At 38.9% G+C, this 20,403-nt stretch overlaps 1 protein-coding gene across 3 annotated transcripts; it reads left to right on the forward strand.

Moving 5' to 3' along the window:
- The first annotated feature begins 929 nt into the window (after positions 1-929).
- fbxo25 (F-box protein 25) lies at positions 930-19,963 on the forward strand. Of its 3 annotated transcripts, XM_055016124.1 has the most exons (12): positions 961-1,048; positions 2,063-2,112; positions 2,221-2,381; positions 11,879-11,982; positions 12,874-12,923; positions 13,050-13,142; positions 13,230-13,323; positions 14,542-14,726; positions 15,522-15,704; positions 16,692-16,835; positions 17,168-17,194; positions 19,065-19,963. In XM_055016124.1, the coding sequence occupies exons 3-12, from the start codon at positions 2,254-2,256 to the stop codon at positions 19,152-19,154; spliced, it is 1,098 nt and encodes a 365-aa protein (XP_054872099.1). In that variant the 5' UTR covers positions 961-1,048; positions 2,063-2,112; positions 2,221-2,253; the 3' UTR covers positions 19,155-19,963. The 3 variants fall into 3 exon arrangements, with proteins under 3 accessions (XP_023152683.1, XP_054872099.1, XP_054872100.1); XM_023296915.3 differs by lacking the exon at positions 2,063-2,112 and having other exon boundaries at positions 930-1,048; XM_055016125.1 differs by lacking the exon at positions 17,168-17,194 and having other exon boundaries at positions 972-1,048.
- Positions 19,964-20,403: the final 440 nt, after the last annotated feature.

Raw genomic sequence — 20,403 nt, forward strand, 5'->3', positions numbered from 1 at the left:
AAAAGGTACTTAAGAATGGAAGAAGGAAAAATCAAACAATATTTGATTTTTAAATGTAGATTAAGTAGTTTTTTTATGTAGTTTTTTTTGTTGTTCTGTAATCATGCTGGCTGGGGTATGTTTTGTACTGCATATATAAAAATAAACAAATATGCTTAAGTACTGTTAATCATTTATCTTTATACAGGATTATTAATGTTATTAGGTGTCATTACCAAACTGTTATTTTTATTTGTTTCTGTTTTAATCTGTTAATGTCTATGTAAAGATGTATAAGGGGAAAAAAAATCTATTTTTGTACTCTTGATAATAAAAGACTTTAAAAAAAAAAAACAGCTTTGAAAGGAAAATGTTCAGATGCTGTGTCATTTTAGCATTCAGGGATCTGATATATTTGCATTATTTCTTGTATGTGCAGGCATTAAACTGGAACCTAAGGACAAGAATGAGCACTTAAGATTGATGTTAGATTTGAAAATTAGGTAAGATATGACATGGTGACCTTAGTTGTCATGGTAAAGTTAAGAATGGATCAGAGAGAGCGCCCCCCCACATCTATAAAATTGTGACCTAGATTAAAAAACATGAATTGCGCGGTTTAAATTTAAAGCTTCTGGTTGCTACAAAAACGTATGAATTCACTTGAACGCTTTAAAACGTCTCAGAAATGCTCCCTGACCACATTATTAGTCACTCATCTGTCCACTGGTCAGGTTCCCATCCCCACTATTTCAAAATCAAAACACAAGTACATGTGCGCAGCAGTCTGTCACGTGTAGAAGAAAGCCTCAACAAAACAGAGGATTAAAAAAAAAGTACAAGAGAAAAGTGACTGACGGTGCAGTTTAGCCAATCAGCGACGCGAATCCGGGTAGCAACAGGATAAGTACAGACGCGTCGTCCAATCACAGCAGGGCAGGGGGCGGGGACGAATGCCTGTGTCCGCACTGTATTTACTTCCGTCAATATTTCCAGCGCGGCAGGCGGCGGAGACGAGAGAAACAGGCAGAGACGGAGCACACAACAAAGGAGTCGCTTGCCTTTTGAGGTTTGTTCATCTTTATTCACAAACCTCCAACCTTATTCGGGCCTAATTTAGATTCTACGCGTCCTTACTGGCGTTGTTCTGTGCGTCGAACCGACTGACATCTTTGTTTTATGCCATTTTTAACCGTTAAACCACCTGAACATAATTTGCTGTCATTGTCCGAAAAAGCTAAAAGTAGATAAATGCGTCACAGGCTTTGCCATTATATATATATGTGTGTGTGTGTGTGTGTGTGTGTGTGTGTGTGTGTGGTGTGGTGTGTGTGTGTGTGTGTGTGTGTGTGTATGTATACAAGCAAACTGTTAATCTCTTTGTGTCATTTTGTATGTCAGTGTTAAGAGCTCTACAAATAAGGCTCAATACAGAGAAGGTTTGTAAATGTTATGGCCCCCATGTTTGTTTGGAAGCAGCCACAGTGGCTATGGAAGCAAATATAAGCCATGATAATTATTTATTATTCCCATTATTTAACCACTACTGAATATTAAACGTTAAAATTGAACTTATACTGAATTTGTAGCATAGATATGTGTTCAAAAATAATTTTAAATCATGTGCTTTTCAGACTCTCATCTGAGATTTTAAAAAAAATAATAGTATAAAAAACTTGTCTACTTGTTCAGATACAAGTGTGACTGATTTATAGTTGTGCATTTGTTCTTGTCTTTTTAGGCTCGAATGACTGAGTGAGAGTAATTTTCATTGTGTATTTGATCGTCACTTATCCACTTTTAAAGACCATTTTTGACCGGAATATTTCCAATTAGTATAGTTTTTGAATACCGGAAACCTTCTCTTTTTGACTTTCAAGCCCTGAAAAAAAGAGCCCTTTAAATAAAAATTTAAAAAAGTATTCAGTAGCAGTGCTTAATTCAATTCAGTTTTATTTATATGGCACCAATTCACAAGATATATTTTCACTAAGCACTTCACATAGTAAGGTGAAGATTTTACAAATTTTAGACAGAGCAGACCCAATAATCTGATGTTTTCTTTTGGATTTCTTTTAAGCAGACCCCTGGCGACAGAGGAAAGGAACAAAAAACCTTCCCTTTACCAAGAAGGTCAGAAAAAAAAACAAAAAACAAGCAGAACCAGGTTCAGGGAGAACAGCTACCTTAATGTTATCACTGCTACTACTATTTAAGAATGACATAAATCTTTTTCTTCAGGTGTTTGGAACGGCAGCGACCCTCTCTGCTAAGATGCCTTTCTTGGGAAAGGACTGGAGGTCGCCAGGATGGAGCTGGACAAAGACAGAGCACGGCTGGAAGAGGATGGTCTTCTTTGGACACGAGTTGGAGGACAACAACAGAGAGATAGTCTTGAAAGAGTAAGATCAGAACTTCTGTCTCCTACACTACCGTCCAAAAGTTTGGGGTCCACGTTTTCCATGAAAACTCCCACTTTTATCCATGTGCTAACATAATTGCACAAAGGTTTTCTAATCATCAGTTAGCCTTTCAACACCATGTAGATATTCCATTAAAAATCAGCCGTTTCCAGCTAGAATAGTCATTTACCACATTAACAATTTCTACACTAGATTTATGATTCATTTAATGTTATCTTCATTGGAAAAAAACTGCCTTTCTTTCAAAAATAAGGACATTTCTAAGTGACCCCAAACTTTTGAACAGTAGTGTACATCTGCCTGTAATGACGCTGTTAGACCGGTACAGTCTGTGTCAATCTGTACATTTTCTCACTTAGCGATGTAGCAGATTAAATTAGGCTTAACTGAATACATTCAAAATCTTCACATATATGAGGTTCTCTGCTCACTGTTGTATAAAACTAGTATTTTCACTACAGTCCTCAGTTATATGCCTTTTCTTATGCAGTGCCTTGATTAATTTCTGCAGTCCTAAATTACGTTAGGGCTGGACAACAGTCCTTACAGACTCTTGGGGCTAATTTATCTGGATGATTTGATCATGAAGTGTGATATTTTTTAATCTCCAAAATATTAATTTAGAGATAGATGTAATTAAAGACTAACAAAATGAGTTCTTACGAGTTTTTGTCTGATTTAAATAATGTTAGAGCACAGTTCATTGCATTAGATATGCATCTCTTTATGGTTTTATATGTCAGTAATAAATTTGCCGTGAAAAGAACTCTAACAGTAAATGTAATTAAAGGCGGATGACTTTTTTTAGTTAAACTTGATTGCGTCTTTATATATACGCAGACATGTGCTCATATTCTACATTAGTATTAGAAATGGCTAATGACAAGGTAAAATTACACAGTGTTTGAGTATTTTGGGCTTCTCTGTCTAATTAAAGTATCCAAGAGTAGCTTATTTTTAGAGGCCTTTTCCCATTATTGAGCCCAAGACAGCGGAGAGTTGACAGGAAATTAAGGGATAGAGACGGAGTAGGACATGCACCAAAGACATTATGTTACGATTACATGATCTGTGTCTCAGACCTTCGGGCCACCAGGATGCCCCATCTGTTGTGTTTTGATTAGTTATGACACATTATGGATTGTAGTAGTTTGCTGTTATTGATGCATTTATCTGAGCTACAGTGTGCGTTCGTGCCTGACTGAAAATCAGATCTCCTTCAGGATAATAATGAAGTTAAACCTAAACAAGTGCAACCTGTTCCAGTGACGTTTGGTTGAAATTTTTAGGAGAAAACAGTGGTTCTGGACCAAAGTGCACCGATAAGTCCATAGCTGCTCACTGCCGGGGAGAAAATAATTCAGCCAGCTCTTATCAGGGCCACAGCAGAGAGCCTTTGATGAGGTGATCTGCATCCCACAGTCGCAGCCTCTTGTTGCCAGAGGGCTGTCATGGCAACAGACAGAGTTGAGTATAAAGGGTTGAGTTGAGAGACTTGAGGGGAATTTTACATGAGACAAAGTTGTCTCCAGTGTATCCTGTTAGAGGAGAGATTACAAATAGCTGAGACACAAGTAGCAGAGATGACAAATGAAGTGAGATAAATGTACTTGGTAATTTAAATTACAGAAAGCATTAACCCTCTAAACCCCCAAACCATTCAGCTTGTTAGCTTTCTAAAATAAATCGCTAAAGTTACACCTTTTACCAGAGTCAGAAACTGTCAACACAGAAGGAATCCGTGGATTTTTTAACCCACCAGTGGCCCATGAACTAATCTGTGATGTGTTGTTCTGTTTGGACAGTTAACCAAATCTAAATCTAAAATAAAGATGCTTCTTTAAAATCTTTTTTTCCCTTTTACATAACTCCAAAAATGAACTATTTGCAATAATCATATTCTGTAACAAAACAAAGATTCTGCATTCCTCGTGCAGCAATTATGTGCAAATATTCAGCAAATTTTTGTCTGAACTGCATGCTGTGTTCACACAGGGCAGATAGATGCCAAGTATGGAAACAAGTTTTAAAATGTAAATTATAAAATGTTTATCATTGCAGAGCTACCATTTTTTTCCTAATTAATAGTGACACCTGTGGGAACGTACTGAACAAGAGCTGCACGGTGGCTTGGTGGTTAGCACTTTGTCGCCTTGCTGCTAGAAGATCCCCGGTTCGCATCTCCGCATTCCTGGGATCTTTCTGCATGGAGTTTGCATGTTCTCCCTGTGCATGTGTGGGTTTTCTCCGGGTTCTCCGGCTTCCTCCCACAGTCCAAAAACATAGAGGTTAACTGGTGATTCTAAATTGTCTGTAGGTGTGAATGCGAGTGTTTGTCTCTATACGTAGCCTGTGATAGACTGGTGACATGTCCAGGTGTCCCATGCCTTCACGCTGTCAGCTGGAATAGACTCCAACCCCCCACAACCCTAATGAAGATTAGATTAAGCTGTATAGATAATGGACCCCCATATAAGTACCTATGTCACTCACCTATGCTAACACAGGGCTAAAATCATAATCTAGGACATAAAAACACTGTACAGTTTCCAGTTTCAAAAAAAACAACACAAACAAAAGAACGCGAATGTTGCACAATCCAGTGTGGTGCACAACTAGTGAATGTAAACAAAGCCGTCTTCCTCGTACAGCGCAGTGATGACAAATTCATCGCAAATGCCGTACGTCAGAATGATGGAACAAGACTTACTTAAAAAATTTGTGGAAGATGGCGATGTAACCATGAAACCCTGCAGGTCGAGGACGTCGTAAACCGAGTGCCCACTGTATAGATAATGGATGGATGTACCGAACAAAAAGCATTGTCTGCTTCTAGACAAGGTTGTGCTTCTTCCATACAGTTGCAGGACTTTATACTGCAGTGAAAAATGAGCCCACAGTGAGTAAAAACTTGACAGGAGCAAGAAACTGCCGTGATTATGTCCATCTCACTACCTCCAACAAGAAGAAGTTAAGTTTTGAGCTGACAAGTCACGTCAGATTGTTAGTTCCTCATAGATCACAATCTGAAGTATTTAGATTAAGTGTTTCTCTGTGTATCCTACATTGATTTTTTTTTCTGCAAACTATCTACTAAAAGCAGATACACATTTGGAAATGAATCAACTGGTGGTAAATATATAACTTTTAACATACTATGTAACAGTCATTTAATCAGCAGTTCTGTGTGATGGTTCAAATCTAAGATCCTCTGGAAGTGGGTATTTTTTCATGTATATTCATATGGTTGAATGACAAACCATAAATTATGTTAATATTGTAATAGAATAAGCTGAATACAGTGGAACAAGTTGTATCTCACTTCTTAATTTACCTAATGTTTCCAGTAAACACAATGCTCAGCTCACTGGTTCACTTCCCCAGTGAGAGTAGAGTGTACTTCCTCACAACACACCAGGTCACAGGACAGTAAACCTTTAGATAAAACAATCACTTCGGTGGAGAAATCATGTTTTCAGATGCCTGTGAATCATACGTAGTTCCAGATCAGCACATAATGTCATGACTCTGTGGTGTTTGAAGTTGTGTGATGAAGGTCAACGTACCAGTGTTTCTGACAGAACAGAAGAAGAACTTCTACGTTTGAACAACACCTGTAGTAGAATACCTCCTTTTCCTAAAGGCGGTTGGTGCTTTGGATCACTTTAATGGCTACTGTTTGTTGAGAGTAGCTATTTTAGTCCTTCTTGTATGTTTTCAGTCTTCTAGGTTTGTATTACATGCTGCCCTTCTGTGTTGTCTCCCAGCAGGAGAACTCGCCTTGTCATCTGCAGGAAACATGTACTGTTTTGACATATGCCAACTGACGAGGAGTGGTCACATAAACAGAGATGAGAGGCTGTTCTGTCTTTCTTTATCCGTTCTTTTTGTTCTGTTTGTCTCTTGTAGTATCTGTGTTTTGGGGTTGTGCGGTGCAGTGAGGCTTGTTATTTGCACCCTCTGTACTTAACACACCCTGAGCATTCTTAACCCGGTATGTCTTCCAGCTGCCTGTCTTTGTCTGACTCCACCGTCTCTTAGGTGTACCAAGAAAATGTCTGTTGTAAAATGCATTTTATTGAAATTCGGAAGGTGTTAAATGGGACAGCTTGTTGCAGGAAAAGAATCTGCGTAATCACTGAAACTGCTGAGGTTTTACTGTTCTTACTGGTTGCAACTTTGGGTTCACAACAGCATCATGGAATTGAAATACAATAGACAGAAATCTACTCAAAGCAGCTTAAATCAGGTTTTCCTCAAGTCTGCTGCTGACCATAGATGAGTTTTTTCCATAGAGTTGCAGCACTTTATATTGCTACTCCATGTTTTCAGTGTACTTAGAAAATGTCTCTTGTAAAATTGGAATTCAGATGGTCTTAAATGGGATAGTGTTTGTTACAGAGAAGTAATCCATCTAGATTGTTTTATGTAACTGACAACAGCACCATGACAAAAATCTGAAAAAAATGATCAAATACAACAGACAGACATCTCCTCTAAGCAGCTTTTATTCAGTCACTAGCCTTTAAGGCCGAAGGATCAAAATCTAGACCAACCAAAAAATAATAATAACACCAGCAACTATTCAGTAACAGCCTCTTTCCTCATTAAGCCAAACTTGAAGGGTGTCAACAACCAAACATAATCGCTCACTTCGCTTCTACAATTCTACAATTTCATTCCGCAGACGCTTTTATCCAAAGCGACGTACATCAAAGCTGTTGATATGATGATTCATGAGCAATCCTCACTGAAACGTTGGTTTTGACCCTCGTAAAATTCACTTTATTGGAATCAAGAAGGTGTTAAATGGCATGGCTTGGTATAGAAAAATAGTCTGTCTAATCAGTGAAATCTCTGAGTTTTTATTAAGTTTATCTGGCTGCAGCTTTGGGTTTACAGTAGCATCATGACAAAAACATAAAAAAACCTCAAATACAATGGAGAGACATCAACTCAAATCAGCTTTCATTCAGGTTTTTCTTGGTTCAAGATGTCACTAATCTTTAGGGACGAAGGATCAAAATCTAAACCAACCAAACAAAGTAATAACACAAGGAACTACTCAGAAACAGCTTCTTTTCTCATGAAGCCAAACTTCAGTGCTCACAAATTGCCAACCATAAACAACCAAACATAATCGCTCACTTGGCTTGTAAAGACCAGAGCTGCTGAAATACTGGTTCATGGGCAATCTTCACTGGAACGTTGGTTTTGGCCTTCGTAAAATTCACTTTATTGGAATCCAGAAGGTGTTTAATGGAATAGCTTGTTAGAGAAAAGTAGTCCGTCTAATCAGTGAAATCTCTGAGGGTTTTTTTGTGTTTAACTGGCAAGGGTTTGGGGCTTACAATAGTGTCATGACAAAAACAATTTAAAAAAACCCCAAAAAACCAAATACAATTGGCAAGGCATCTGCTCAAAGTGGCTTTTATTCAGGTTTTACTCAAGTCAAGATGTCATTAACCTTTATTGGTGAATGATTAAAATCTAGACCAACCAACCAAAATAATTACACAGGGAGCTATTCGAGAACAGCTTCTTTTCTCATTAAGGCAAACTTCAGTGCGCACAAATTGCAAACTGCCAACAGCCGAACGTGATCGCCCATTTGGCTGATAAAAACCAGAGCTGTTATGCTGGTTCGTGAGCAAACCGTGTCTACTCGCAGGGTTAAGGGTTGAATCTCAGCTGCCGCCGGTGATATCTCCCACAGGTCGCCTCTTCTATTGATCAGTCAGCTAACAGTACCTCACAGTACCACATTAGCTGCTCAGCCGTCTTCTCAGCAAACAGGCGCAGAGACCACAGCATCAGACAATAACTAATGACATCAGCTCTTCAGATTGGCCGCTGTCCAGACTCAGTCTCACGCTGAAAGGCCAGTGACTTCATGCAACGGAGGTTCGGAACAACACATGTAGGCACTGTGCACTGGCATGGCACACGGTGTTACAGCGCTAGTTTAGATCGTAGTCAACAAACCTTTGTCACGCATTATCTGCAAACACTGAAGTGTCTGATAGGTGCTGGAGTGTCAGCGGAGGGTTTCAACCCTCAGTTTGCTGTTCTTGCATTTGATAACGCATGTAGTAAATGCTGCCTCAGTGAGTCTATTCACAGTAGAGTAAGTCAGCCTCATACCTCTCTACTCTGTTTCTTTTCTTCAGTGTTCATGTTGACTTTCTATATGGCCCTTTTCTTAAACTCTCCATAAATTCTTCTAACTTCCTAGCTGCTATGTGATGTCTTTGTCGGCTCAGAGGAGGCAGGTGTTCTGCATGCAGCCTGTTAAAAGAAAAAAAAGCCAGGCTATTCCATTCCTCACATGTAATTCACTGTGACAGATTACTGTGCTTGCATGTGTTTGTGTGTATGCATGCACAATACGATAAATGGATAGAGACGAGGGATTACCGGGGAGCTAATTCACTCTGATCAGTTGACTTCGCAGTCAGACGAGCAGCACCGTGTCTTCATTTATGTTGGAGGAAAAGTAAATTAGTTCCTTTATCTCATAGCTTTTCTGTGAATTTACAGATTGTGACAGAAAGGTTAGGAGAAGCTTCTGTACGTTGATTTTTCATTAGAATAAGTGCCCCGTTGCATATACTCTAGGGTCTGTTGTAAAGCTTTTTGCGAAATCGTTATCCGTTTTTCTCTGAAACAGCAAAGCCTTCTTATCAGTCAGTTTTAGATGAAAGTAGTGTGATTTTATGTGAGTTCCAGGGATTCCTCAGTCAACACAGCTGGTGTAAAATCACCACCACTGTAAAAACACGGACACAGTTTCTTTCCCTTTTTTTGCAGCGAAACCTGTTAAAAGTCGGGCTTTTGTCTCTCAGAGTCAAATGTGATTTAGTCACTGAACAGACACTGGAATGTGAAAAGTTGCTGGTCATAGAGGAGGAGGAGAGGTGTGATGTTGGTTACAGACAGAGGTAACAGCATGGGATCATGTCCCTGTTGAAGCAATAGTGACGCCTCATGATTGGCTGTAACTGCAGCTAACAAGTGTTTTCATTATATTGACTGCTGCTTTTTTTCTGGATTAACTGACTAAAAATACTAAAATACACCCTTATTACAAGATAATCAATTTATTGTCTTATATGCTGTTATACACTACCGTTCTGAAGTTTGGGGTCACTTAGAAATGTCCTTATTTTTGAAAGAAAAGCAGTTTCTTCCAATAAAGATAACATCAAATTAATCAGAAATCCAGTCTAGACATTGTTAATGTGGTAAATGACTATTGTAGCTGGAAACAGCTGATTTTTAATGGAATATCTCCATAGGGGTACAGAGGACCATTTCCAGCAACCATCACTCCTGTGTTCTAATGCTACATTTGGTTAGCTAATGGTGTTGAAAGTGTCATTGATAATTAGAAAACCCTTGTGCAAACTATCAACAACAAATTTCAACCCTATTTACTGGCATCTTCCTAGCCAGCTAAACAGTTTTTGTGACAGAAGCTCCTGCCATCCGTTCCTCAACAATAAACCCTCTTCCAAAGCCATGATGATGCAACAATGGAAAACATGAAATTGTCTTTTGAAACTTTTGAGCTGTATTGTATATATTCGGAAAACCACAAAATCTCCCCATCAGGGAGCTCAAAAGAGCTGACGTTTGATATTTGCCCTGACTACACCTTTCTCTGTCCAGCAGTGGGAGTTTGTAACGAGAACCACAGATTTGAGGAAAAGGTTTTTATGAAGATGTGAGGATGCTCTTCTACTCCTCTCAGATGGATATTAGCTCCTGCACTACACACCTGAAATAACTAACAATTTATCATTCACACATCATAGAATTTTCACTTTGAACATATTCTCAAAGTGTAATCAGCTGACCAAAATGCTCTCCATGCTGCTGGTGTTGGTCAGGTGCTCAGCTTCAGCTGATGGATTATTAATGCATGGAGAGTCAATTAGCAGCACAGTTCAGCCCTTTGATCTGTCAGTCAGAGGTCTATGGAGAAGATCTACAGACAGAGATGTACATCTACATACAGGTCACAGTTTCAGCTTGGCTTTATTTTGTCTAATTACATTCTAGCACGTTTTCACCTTTCCTTACCAAGTGTACCTTTGAAAAAGGCGTAAATGACACTTTTATTTAAGAATTTTTAGATAGAAATAAAATGAACTGATTTAAGTTCAGAATTTGTTAAATTTCCCAACAAAATAGATGAGTAAAAAAATGTTGAAAAGCTGCTGATTATTATTTTTTGAAAAAAAATTTACAGTCTATGACTCATAAATTGTGTCATTTTCATGATTTTTAAAAAATTTACCAAAAGTTGGGAAAATGTCTGAAATCCACAGGCGTTACAGATGCTGGAAAATAATGGTGAACTCACAAACTCGATTTAGAAATATATATTTATTTTTAAAATTAGTTTCCACACCCCTCTCTGTTCTGTGGAAACACTGCCGGCAGTTTTTTTGTTTTCAGACAGCATCTGCATCTGAAAACGGTTTGTTTTTGGCTCATTTTTAAATAGATACACATTTGATATTTTCATTATTTTAAGCTCAGATTTGCTTCATTCCTCTGACACGTTTAATTTATGTAGAATGAAGTGTTTTTCCTTACCAAGTGTGCATTTGAAGAAGGTGTTTAATTTTCATTTTTGTGTGGGGCGCAGCTCAAATATCCAGACACAATGGCAACAATACAAGGCACCACAAGGATGACAGATTTGTTGACGTTGCTTCAGATACAAACAGAACAGTATGGGGTCTAATTAAAGGGCGAATTTGAAGTTGGCTGTTTTAAATACTCACTGGGTGCTAATGGGTCAGAAGGTCAGCATGTTGTCTGGCATCGTGGCTGATTTGATCCCACTGAAATGGTCTTAAGTTGTAATTTCTGTTTCTGTTGGATCTGAGCCTTTTCAAGGGTTCAGTGCTGGTATGTGTCAAGTTGAGGTCAGCTGTCGACATGTTAAGATTTATCATTTCAAAAGTAACAGGGCCAAAATGTCTGCCAGAAATAACAGAGAGGTCTCTTAATGTTTTGAGATTTATATCTGACAACGTGTTTTGCTTGTTGTCCTGAGAAAATCTGCTCTGAGTCACATCCATGTTTCTGTCTCCTAGATGCTGATATGCATCTGCCATCTGCAGTGTTTCCTGCATATGAATCATCATAGCTTTACATCTTTTCTTAGTCTGGCTCCTCTTACATCTGTCTTGACCTGCATAATCAGTATAACTGTAATAATTAATGCAACAGGTTTCTGATCACAAGCAACATTAGTGCTTTGTTTCACTCCTTGACTTTTTAACTTTACCTCACATTTACTGACCTCGTTATATGGCAGCACTTCACCTGCACCTTCAGGGTGCCACAGCAGAGCAGATTCCTCTCAGTGGTTTTTAATTACGTGTTATTTTTGCTGCACCAGTCGAGCTTCCATGTCGTGTCATTAACACAATTCCAACATGCTTCCTCTGTCCTAACAGGCTCTGCAATGACAACAATGACAATCTGTTTGTCGGAGATGTGTGCGAGCTCGCCACCACGAAGAGGAAAAAGGACTTCTACAACAACAACACCAAATCCCAGTGTGAGTCTCAGCAGCACATAAACACCGTTTTGGCCTCTGTGAAGAGTGTTTGTGGTATGAAAATTACAGGCCGTGTGAACACAAATACAAACGTCACTGAGACTCAGTGAGACAGCAGGGAAACTTTCAGGCTCCTGCACAAAGTTGTGTAGTAAATGTGGCTTTTTAAAATAGTTTTGAGTGCTCACCATCTCACATTATCATGGAGTCGGTGCAATCCATCATTGCAGTAATGTAAATAAGCACATTTCCTTATCTGCTGTATTTATGTATCATTTTAGGGTATTTAGCGTATTTTGTTTGAGTACTTCCATGTGTTTGACAGCAGTAGATTTCACACTAGATGCTATGCTTGTTCAAATTTTACTTAGATACGATCTGCAACATATGCAGCATTGTTCTACATTAAACTACTACTTTGGGTGACAAATTAAAGGAAAAACCAACAAAGTTTTCTTAGTATGGTTTTGGGACACCACATACTGCCAAACAGCTTCATTGCACCTTTGCACTGATTCACCAAGTGTCTGGAACAGCACTGGAGGGACAAAAGCCATTCATCACGAAGACATTACCTCGTTCAGTGTTTGGTAACAGCAGTGGGAAGCAATGTTTAACACTTCAGTCCAGAAGGGGTTGAAATCTGGTGACTGTGAAGGCTGTAGCATTTGACTAATATCATTTTTGATACTTGTCGAACTATTAGGTGACCCCTGTTGTCCTGTGGATGGAGGCATTATAGTTTTTGCCTCTTGAACCCACTTCAAGAACAGGATAAAATGCAATGCAGTCCAGTGCAAAAGTATCACAAACTGAAGATTTTAAAAAAGTAACCCTTCTAAACAGCTGTAGCAAACCTGAACTGTTCAATGTTTTTTTTCTCTTTCTCAGTTGTTTTTAGGGATAAGTGGATCTACGTGCAGAAAGGGAGCACAAAAGAAGTGAGTACTGAAGCTATATTTATTATTTTGACATAAATTATGCTGTTTTTTGGGAAACAGAGTGTATTTTAATCAAGTAATTCTTCATTGAACATTCATTCTTTCTGTTTGCATGTGTCCCTACAGCGACATGGATACTGCACGCTTGGTGAAGCTCTGAACCGTCTGGACTTTTCCAGTGCCATCCAGGACCTGAGAAGATTTAATTATGTCGCAAAAGTGAGCGATGATGATCACACATGACATTTAAGAAACCTTTTTCACACGACTTGTTGAAACGACTCTTATTCTTTTTGTCACCCACAGCTTTTTCAGTTAATAGCCAGGTCTCAGCTGACTTCTTTGAGTGGAGCTGCTCAGAAAAACTATTTCAACATACTGGAAAAGATTGTACGAAAGGGTAAGCAGACCTGGCACAGAGATTGATGTCTCATTCAGTGGATACATTCCACAGGCAGATCCTTTCTTAGCATTATTTTTATTTTATTTTTTATTTTACAAGGTAAAAATGTTTAAGAACCGGTTCTCATTTGCAAACATGACCTGGCCAACGGGCGCCAGCAGGAACAAATACACATGTAAACCACAGACACAAATAGACATGTAAACATAACATAGAACCAAAGTAAACAAGTAAGAAGCATGAGAGCATATGCATGTCAGTGAAAAACGTGCATGAGGTGTAGGAAAGTGTGTGTATGCGTGTAAGTAAGGTCTGAAGTGATCAGCAGGAGCAACAATCAACTACAATGTGTTAGAGTTCAAGCTTGAAGGTGGTGAGTGGAGTCAAAGTTGCAAGTTTGAGGGTGTTCTGTAAAGTGTTGCAGTCGTTAGCTGCTACAAAATGAAAGGAGATGGATGGATAGATAGATAGTTTATTAATCCTGAGAGAAATTCAAGTTATGGCCAAAAATAGTAGAAGTTTTGGGGATGATGAGCTTGACGTATTCACTAGACCTAGTGTGATGTGAAATATGAGCGAGGTGAAGAAGAGAAGACAAGTAGGGAGGTGTATTGTGCAGAATTGACTTATTAACAAAATAAAACCAGTGATGAAGCCACCAAGTATGAAGAGAGGGCCACCCCACCAATCCATAGAGATCGCAGTGGTGAGTGTGGAAGGGTGCGTTAGTGTCAAAGCAGATGGCTGAGTGATAAAGAGTGTCCAGTATTTTGAGCACGGTACTTGGGTCCATTTTGTAAATGATGTTGGCATAATCCAGAATTGGGAGTATTGTCATTATGACAAGGGGATGTTTGACAGCATGTTGTGGAAGAGGAACGCTAGTCTGGCTTTGAGTTTGGTCTGAAGGTTGTTAATGTGTGTGGCGAAAGACAGAGATGAATCCAGTCAGAAGCCTCGATGTTTATACCACTTGACCTACTCCACAGATGTTCTTGTGACCTTTTCATTTATTTTGTTTATAAGGGAGACAGTTAAAATATTAAACAAACAAATGTTTATATATTTTCAGAGCTTCCACAGTTATCGGTTATTGATTTTATGTGGTTGATGTGAGAAGGTTGATTTTAGTAGCAGCCTGAGAAAAAAGAATTTGTTGTTACACAATGGATTTCTTTACATTTTCGTTTCTGATCATCTGTGTGTCTATTTCAGTCCTAGAGGATCACTACAATCCTCGCCTTGTCAAGGAGCTTCTGCAGGACCTGAGCTCCACGCTGCACAGCCTGACCATCCACGTTGGCAGATGTGTCCTCGTGGGCAACGTCAACATCTGGCTGTGTCGTCTGGAGACCATTGTTAAATGGCAGCAGGAGCTCAACAACATGCAGATCCCCAAGGTAGAAAGCAGATGGTTGTTTGTGTACATATGCGTTGGTGTTCTTAGAGTCCATCCAGAAACTTGCTCCAGGACTCGACAAGCCTCCAAGTCAAATCTGAGCTGCTCGTATGTCAACATTTCATTTTAAAAGGGAACTAGGCTAAAAATCTAACATCCTCTGGTGTTGTAGGTTTATATCTCCATACTGCTGCTCACTTGACAGGCCGCCTCCGTTTGAAAGCAGAATTCAATGAGTGAGGAACATGAAATATGGAAGAAGTACTGATAAATAATCTGCAGCTGCTTACTTATTGCTCAACTGAACATGCACTACCGTTGAAAAGTTTCTGTTCACTTAGGAATGTCCTTATTTTTGAAAGAAAAGCATTTTTTTTCAATGAAGATAACATTAAATGAATGATAAATCCAGTCTAGACATTGTTAATGTGGTAAATGACTATTCTAGCTGGAAACAGCTGATTTTTAATGGAATATCTCCATAGAGGTACAGAGGAACATTTCCAGCAACCATCACTCCTGTGTTCTAATGCTACATTGTGTTAGCTAATGGTGTTGAAAGGCTAATTGATGATTAGAAAACCCTTGTGCAGTTATGTTAGCACATGGATAAAAGTGGGAGTTTTCATGGAAAACATGGAATTGTCTGGGTGACCCCAAACTTTTGAACAGTAGTGTACATTATTGCAGGCTCAGTGGAAAAAATGATGCCAGAATGTTTCTTTGTTTTGCGTTAAGCTCATTACTCTGCACACTCCAGCTCTAAGTCTGTGTTTTTGTAATCTTGTTTCCTCAGCAAATGTGCACCGGTATGTCGTTCAGTGACTTGCCGCTGCACATGCAGAACAAGATCCTCTTGAAGTTGTCTGACGCCTGTGACATCATCAACCTGGGACAGGCCACGCCGACGTTGCACATCCTCAGTGAGAACAGGACGCTGTGGAAGAAACTCTGCCACTTTCACTTCTCGGACAAACCGGTGAGAGGCCACAGCTAAATCTATGGGTTTAATTCAGAGTCGCTTTAATTTAACCCTGTAGAGCCCAGCGTAGCGCCAACACTATGATTGCATATTCATTGTTGAACAGCGGTAGATTTGAAACCAGATAAGATAGATCCATCATTCTTTTTGCATCTAAAATCTGAGGAGTTACACTAACATTTCACACATTCACCGTGTCTCAGAGCACTTTTTAATTGCAGTGATGGATTTGTAAAAATACAAAATAAAGGACACATAACATAAATCTTCATAAACTAGACCACGGGATATTGTGCAACTTGTTTACAAGTTTTAGGGATACACTAATGCAATTTCTGTATTTTGAAATACATGTGAAAAAAGCAAAAAAAAAATTTTATTTTTTTTTTTAGGTTTATTGCACTTTTAAGCAGTTTATTGTAGTTGTTAAGACACAAGTCAATACATATTATTAAAACTTGGGATGTAAGGGTTTTATTGATTTAAAGCAAATGAAAATACTCCAAAAATTGCACTACAGTATGTAAAAATGTAAGAATATGTCCTGGTGGAGTTGCACAATGATAGGTCTTAAAGGGCTAAAGAAAAAAAAACAATTTACAACAGTAGTTAATGGTGACACATCCATTCTGATGGCAGCTGTAGCTGAAGAAAGTAGATCCCCTGTTGACCACTAAAGGGCAGAGTTGCCTCACTTTGCTCGTAGCTCGCAGTGATTTTTCCCATCTGCTTTCTCAGACACACACAGACACACACAGACACACACACACACACCTCTCAGCACCCACTCAAGATTGGTGTTAATGAGAAAGTGTCCTAAATGATATCTAATTACACTCCGTTCCACTTTTAATTAAATCCATGTCCCCCATGTTTTTAAATAGTTCTTAAATGCGTTTCTTTTCATATGTGTGTGTGTGTGTGTGTGTGTGTGTGTGTGTGTGTGTGTGTGTGTGTGTGTGTGTGTCCGCTCTGCATCTGCAGTTTTGTAACAATTTGGTCTTAACCAAGAGTGACAACGTGGACTGGAAGCTGATGTACTTCAACCTGCAGAAACACTACCCCATGAGGGAGCAGTACGGAGACACACTGCACTTCTGCAAACACTGTAGCATCCTCTTCTGGAAGGTAAACACAACAATGCAGCAACATTTACCTACATCAAGTGCAAAACACCACAAGTTTAACCGGTATTATTCATCAGACTGCATGGATAAGTTGTGCATTACAAGGGTAGAAGAAGGTATCAGTCAAGTCAGTGCAAGTTTAACTGGTATTACCTGTATGTAGTCCTGAAACTCTTCCCCTGCAGTATTGGTTCCCGCTCTTTGTGTCCTTATTTACAACCCACAAACTTGTTCCCCTCCTCGGCTGGGTCCCTATATTGTTTAACCTTCTGCCTTCTCCCTGCTTGTCTCCCGTCCTTCCTGCCTTCTCCTCCTCCTCCCTGATTCCTTAAGGATCGCCATCTGGCTTTGTTATTTAAGGTACTTTCCATCCCTTCGTGCCTCTTTTTTTCTTCTTTCGCCAGCTAGTCTCATTCACTGAGGGTCTGATTTATGACATATCTATGTTCATGTCTTGTACCACCGTATCTCTGTGTCACTTGGTGTCGTCATGTGTTGCCAGAGGTGTTTAGTAAACAGTGAAATACTTTCCACGGACTTCTTATCCTCTAACTTCACCTACTTCTTCTAAATGTTGAGTTGTCAGCCGTCTGTTTGTCTAACACAAATATTGAGACAAATGTTTCTCTCTGTATGTTAATGTGCAGGAGTGTCTTGCACCAGTTATTTGTAAATCCATCACTTGTGCATAAAGTCCTTCCTAAGTTCTACTATCTAGTTTAAGGCTAGATTTAACTGAACTACCAACATTTCAAGTTTCAGATGTGTTACACTATCAGTGAGAAGTTTGGGGTTATCTAGACAATTTCATGTTTTCCATTGAAACTGACACTTTTATTCATGTGCTAACAAGGGTTATTCTTTAAAAAAAAAAAAAAAAAAGCTGTAACAACTAAACGTATGATACCAATTCAGTCCCAGTGGCTTCAGGTAAAAATAAAATTCCCAACAGCTGATGTTATCTGCACTTCATAGCTTTCATAAATGAAGGGTTTAGAAGCAGAGTGTTCTAACTCACTTTCTGTAGCTTTGGAGAAAAACTGGTTCAAAGTTTTGTGTTTTCAAGAATGATCACTTGAAGTGCCACTATGTAATGCCATGTTAGGGTTGTGGGTTTGACCGCTTTGCCACTAAAATCTAGACCAGGGGTGTCAAACATGCAGCCCGTGGGCCAAAACTGGCCCTCCACAGGTTCCAATCCAGCCCACAGGGCGACTTTGCAAAGTGTAAAAATTTCAGAGAAGACATTACCTGCAAATGTAAAACTATAAATTTCAAATAATTTCTAGACCACGACAAGTTGTTTTGATCATGAAGTAAAATACTAGATCGATCATTGTTCTCTTGTCATTTTGTGTCTTATTTTTGTAATGTTTTGTCCTGTTTTTGTTGTTTTGTCTTTTTTGTCTCATGTTTTTGTCGTTTGTCTCACATTTTTGTCGTTTTGTGTTTCCTTTTTGTCCCGCTTGTGTTTTTTGTCTTATTTTTTGTCATTTTGTGTTTTGCTCTATTTGTTGTTTTGTGTATTGTTTTTGTCGTTTTGTGGGGTTTTTTGGTCTTGCGTTTATCTATTTTTTGTCATTTTTCTTGCTTTTGACATTTTTTGTCTTGTTTGTCCATTTTTTTTGCTGCTTAACTTTTTTGTCTAATTTTTTTGTCTCGTTTCTTGTCATTTGTCTCATTTTTTGTCATTTTGTGTCTCACGTTTGTAATATTTTGTGTCTCGTTTTTTTTTTTTTTGTCTGACTTTTGTCGTTTTGATCAATAAGTAAAATACTATATTGTTCAGTTCCAGATGACTAAATGTTTTGTGCCTTTATAGACACTCTGGGATCTGTAAGTTTTAATGTGTAAATGATAAACTGAGGCATAATATGGTTGAAATCAAACTTACTTTTCTTAAGAAATTTCGGGTTGTTCTCGATGTTTTGTAATAAAATGAACATTTTCAGATTGTACTTTTTGCACTAAAACAAAGGAAAAATTGAAAGTTATTAGTCGTTATTTATAGGTTAATATGCTCTGATTTTACTGGTCACTTTAGATCACATTGGGTTGACTGTGGCCCCTGAACTAAGATGAGTTTGACACCCCTTCTCTAGACCATAAAATATTACAGAAATGATATGAAACTCAGATTGTTTGTGGGTTAGACCACTGCTTCTACCCCCCTTGGAGGTTACCAGTCTCCCTTCTTTCTACTACTTCCTCTGTGGACTCTCTCTGGCAGGACTTTGGCCACCCCTGCACAGCCAACGATCCAGACAGCTGCCTGATGCCCATCTCCCCGCAGCACTTTATCGACCTCTTCAAGTTCTAAACCCTCCACGTTGCTCGTCAAACTGAAGCGCCCACGCCAGGAGTGTTTACAAGACCTCGATGTCGTTTACCCAAAATACAAAAGGGCTTCAACTGAGAGAAATTTTTATGTCTTTACTTCCGAACGCACAAATATTTTCCATAAGACGTAGGAAAGGTTACGTGTGTGTGTGTTTGGTGATTTTCAGAATGTTGGTGAAATATAAAAGAAACTCTGTTTTCCTCCTTCTGCACAAATATTTGTCTTGGTGACAAGAAAAGGACACTCCAGACAGAGGGACTTGAAAATATTATGTAAATGCAAAAGGAGTATTTTGAAAGGATTTATATGTACAACAAGTGTTAGCATGTTTATGGTACGTAAGTGGTTATAGGTTGTGAACAAAAAAGGTGAACCTTTACTGAGAGGCAGAAAAAGACGACTCGTGTTAAGTATTTATTTAATGGCGTTAAACTGCTTCTCGCTCTGTTTCGTTTCAGTGGCATTTTTCTGCAATAACTGCATGTCATGTTTGGGTCTCTGTTTACGTACTCTATGTCGTCCTTCGTGTACTCCTGCTCGGCTCTGTGTACATGGAAACACTCAACAAAAAATAATAATGTAATGTAAAGCCTCCATTAGCTGTTCAAGTTTTTCTACTTTTGTCAGAACTGTAAAGTGACAGTTGGAGGAGATGGAGAAAAAAACCCTTTTGTATTCTTCCAACTTTTGTAATATTCCTTTACCGTTCCAGTACTCTTGATGGTACTATCATGAATTTTATGGGTCAAGAACTAGATATACGATGATTAAATATTTCTAAAAACCTGTTTTTACTCTTGTCTCCTTTTATTTGATGTATGTATTTAATATTTTAGATTGGAATTAAATGTAGTTTCCACACTTTTCCACACAGGCGAGGAAAGTCACCACTGTCGGGTCAAAACTTGATCAATATCCTCAGTTTTCTAAAGGTGTTGAAGTAGGAATGTGAACGTATGGATAGTGAAGGAAACAATATTTCTCTGGAATTCAATTTTTAACATGCATCCATCCATCCATACATTTTCTTGCTCTTATCCGGGCCCAGGTCATGGAGGCAGCAGATGAAGCAGGTCATTCCAGACATCCCTCCCCCCAGCAACACTTTCCAGCTCTTTCACCAACTGGAAACGTGTCTGACTTTGTGCTGAGTAAGCGGACACAGCTCTCACTTTGGTTCTACGGGGACCGAATGGCTCGTATCAGCGAGCCTCTGGTACCTCATACT

The sequence above is a fragment of the Amphiprion ocellaris genome, chromosome 12, assembly GCF_022539595.1.
Source record: "Amphiprion ocellaris isolate individual 3 ecotype Okinawa chromosome 12, ASM2253959v1, whole genome shotgun sequence".
Taxonomy (NCBI): Eukaryota; Metazoa; Chordata; class Actinopteri; family Pomacentridae; genus Amphiprion; species Amphiprion ocellaris.

Coding starts and splice junctions, on each gene's coding strand:
- fbxo25 (XM_023296915.3), top strand. CDS start 2,254: ATGCCTTTCTTGGGAAAGGACTGGAGGTCGCCAGGATGGAGCTGGACA. Junction 12,924..13,049: donor AGAAAGGGAGCACAAAAGAA/GTGAGTACTGAA, acceptor GTGTCCCTACAG/CGACATGGATACTGCACGCT. Junction 14,727..15,521: donor ACAACATGCAGATCCCCAAG/GTAGAAAGCAGA, acceptor TTGTTTCCTCAG/CAAATGTGCACCGGTATGTC.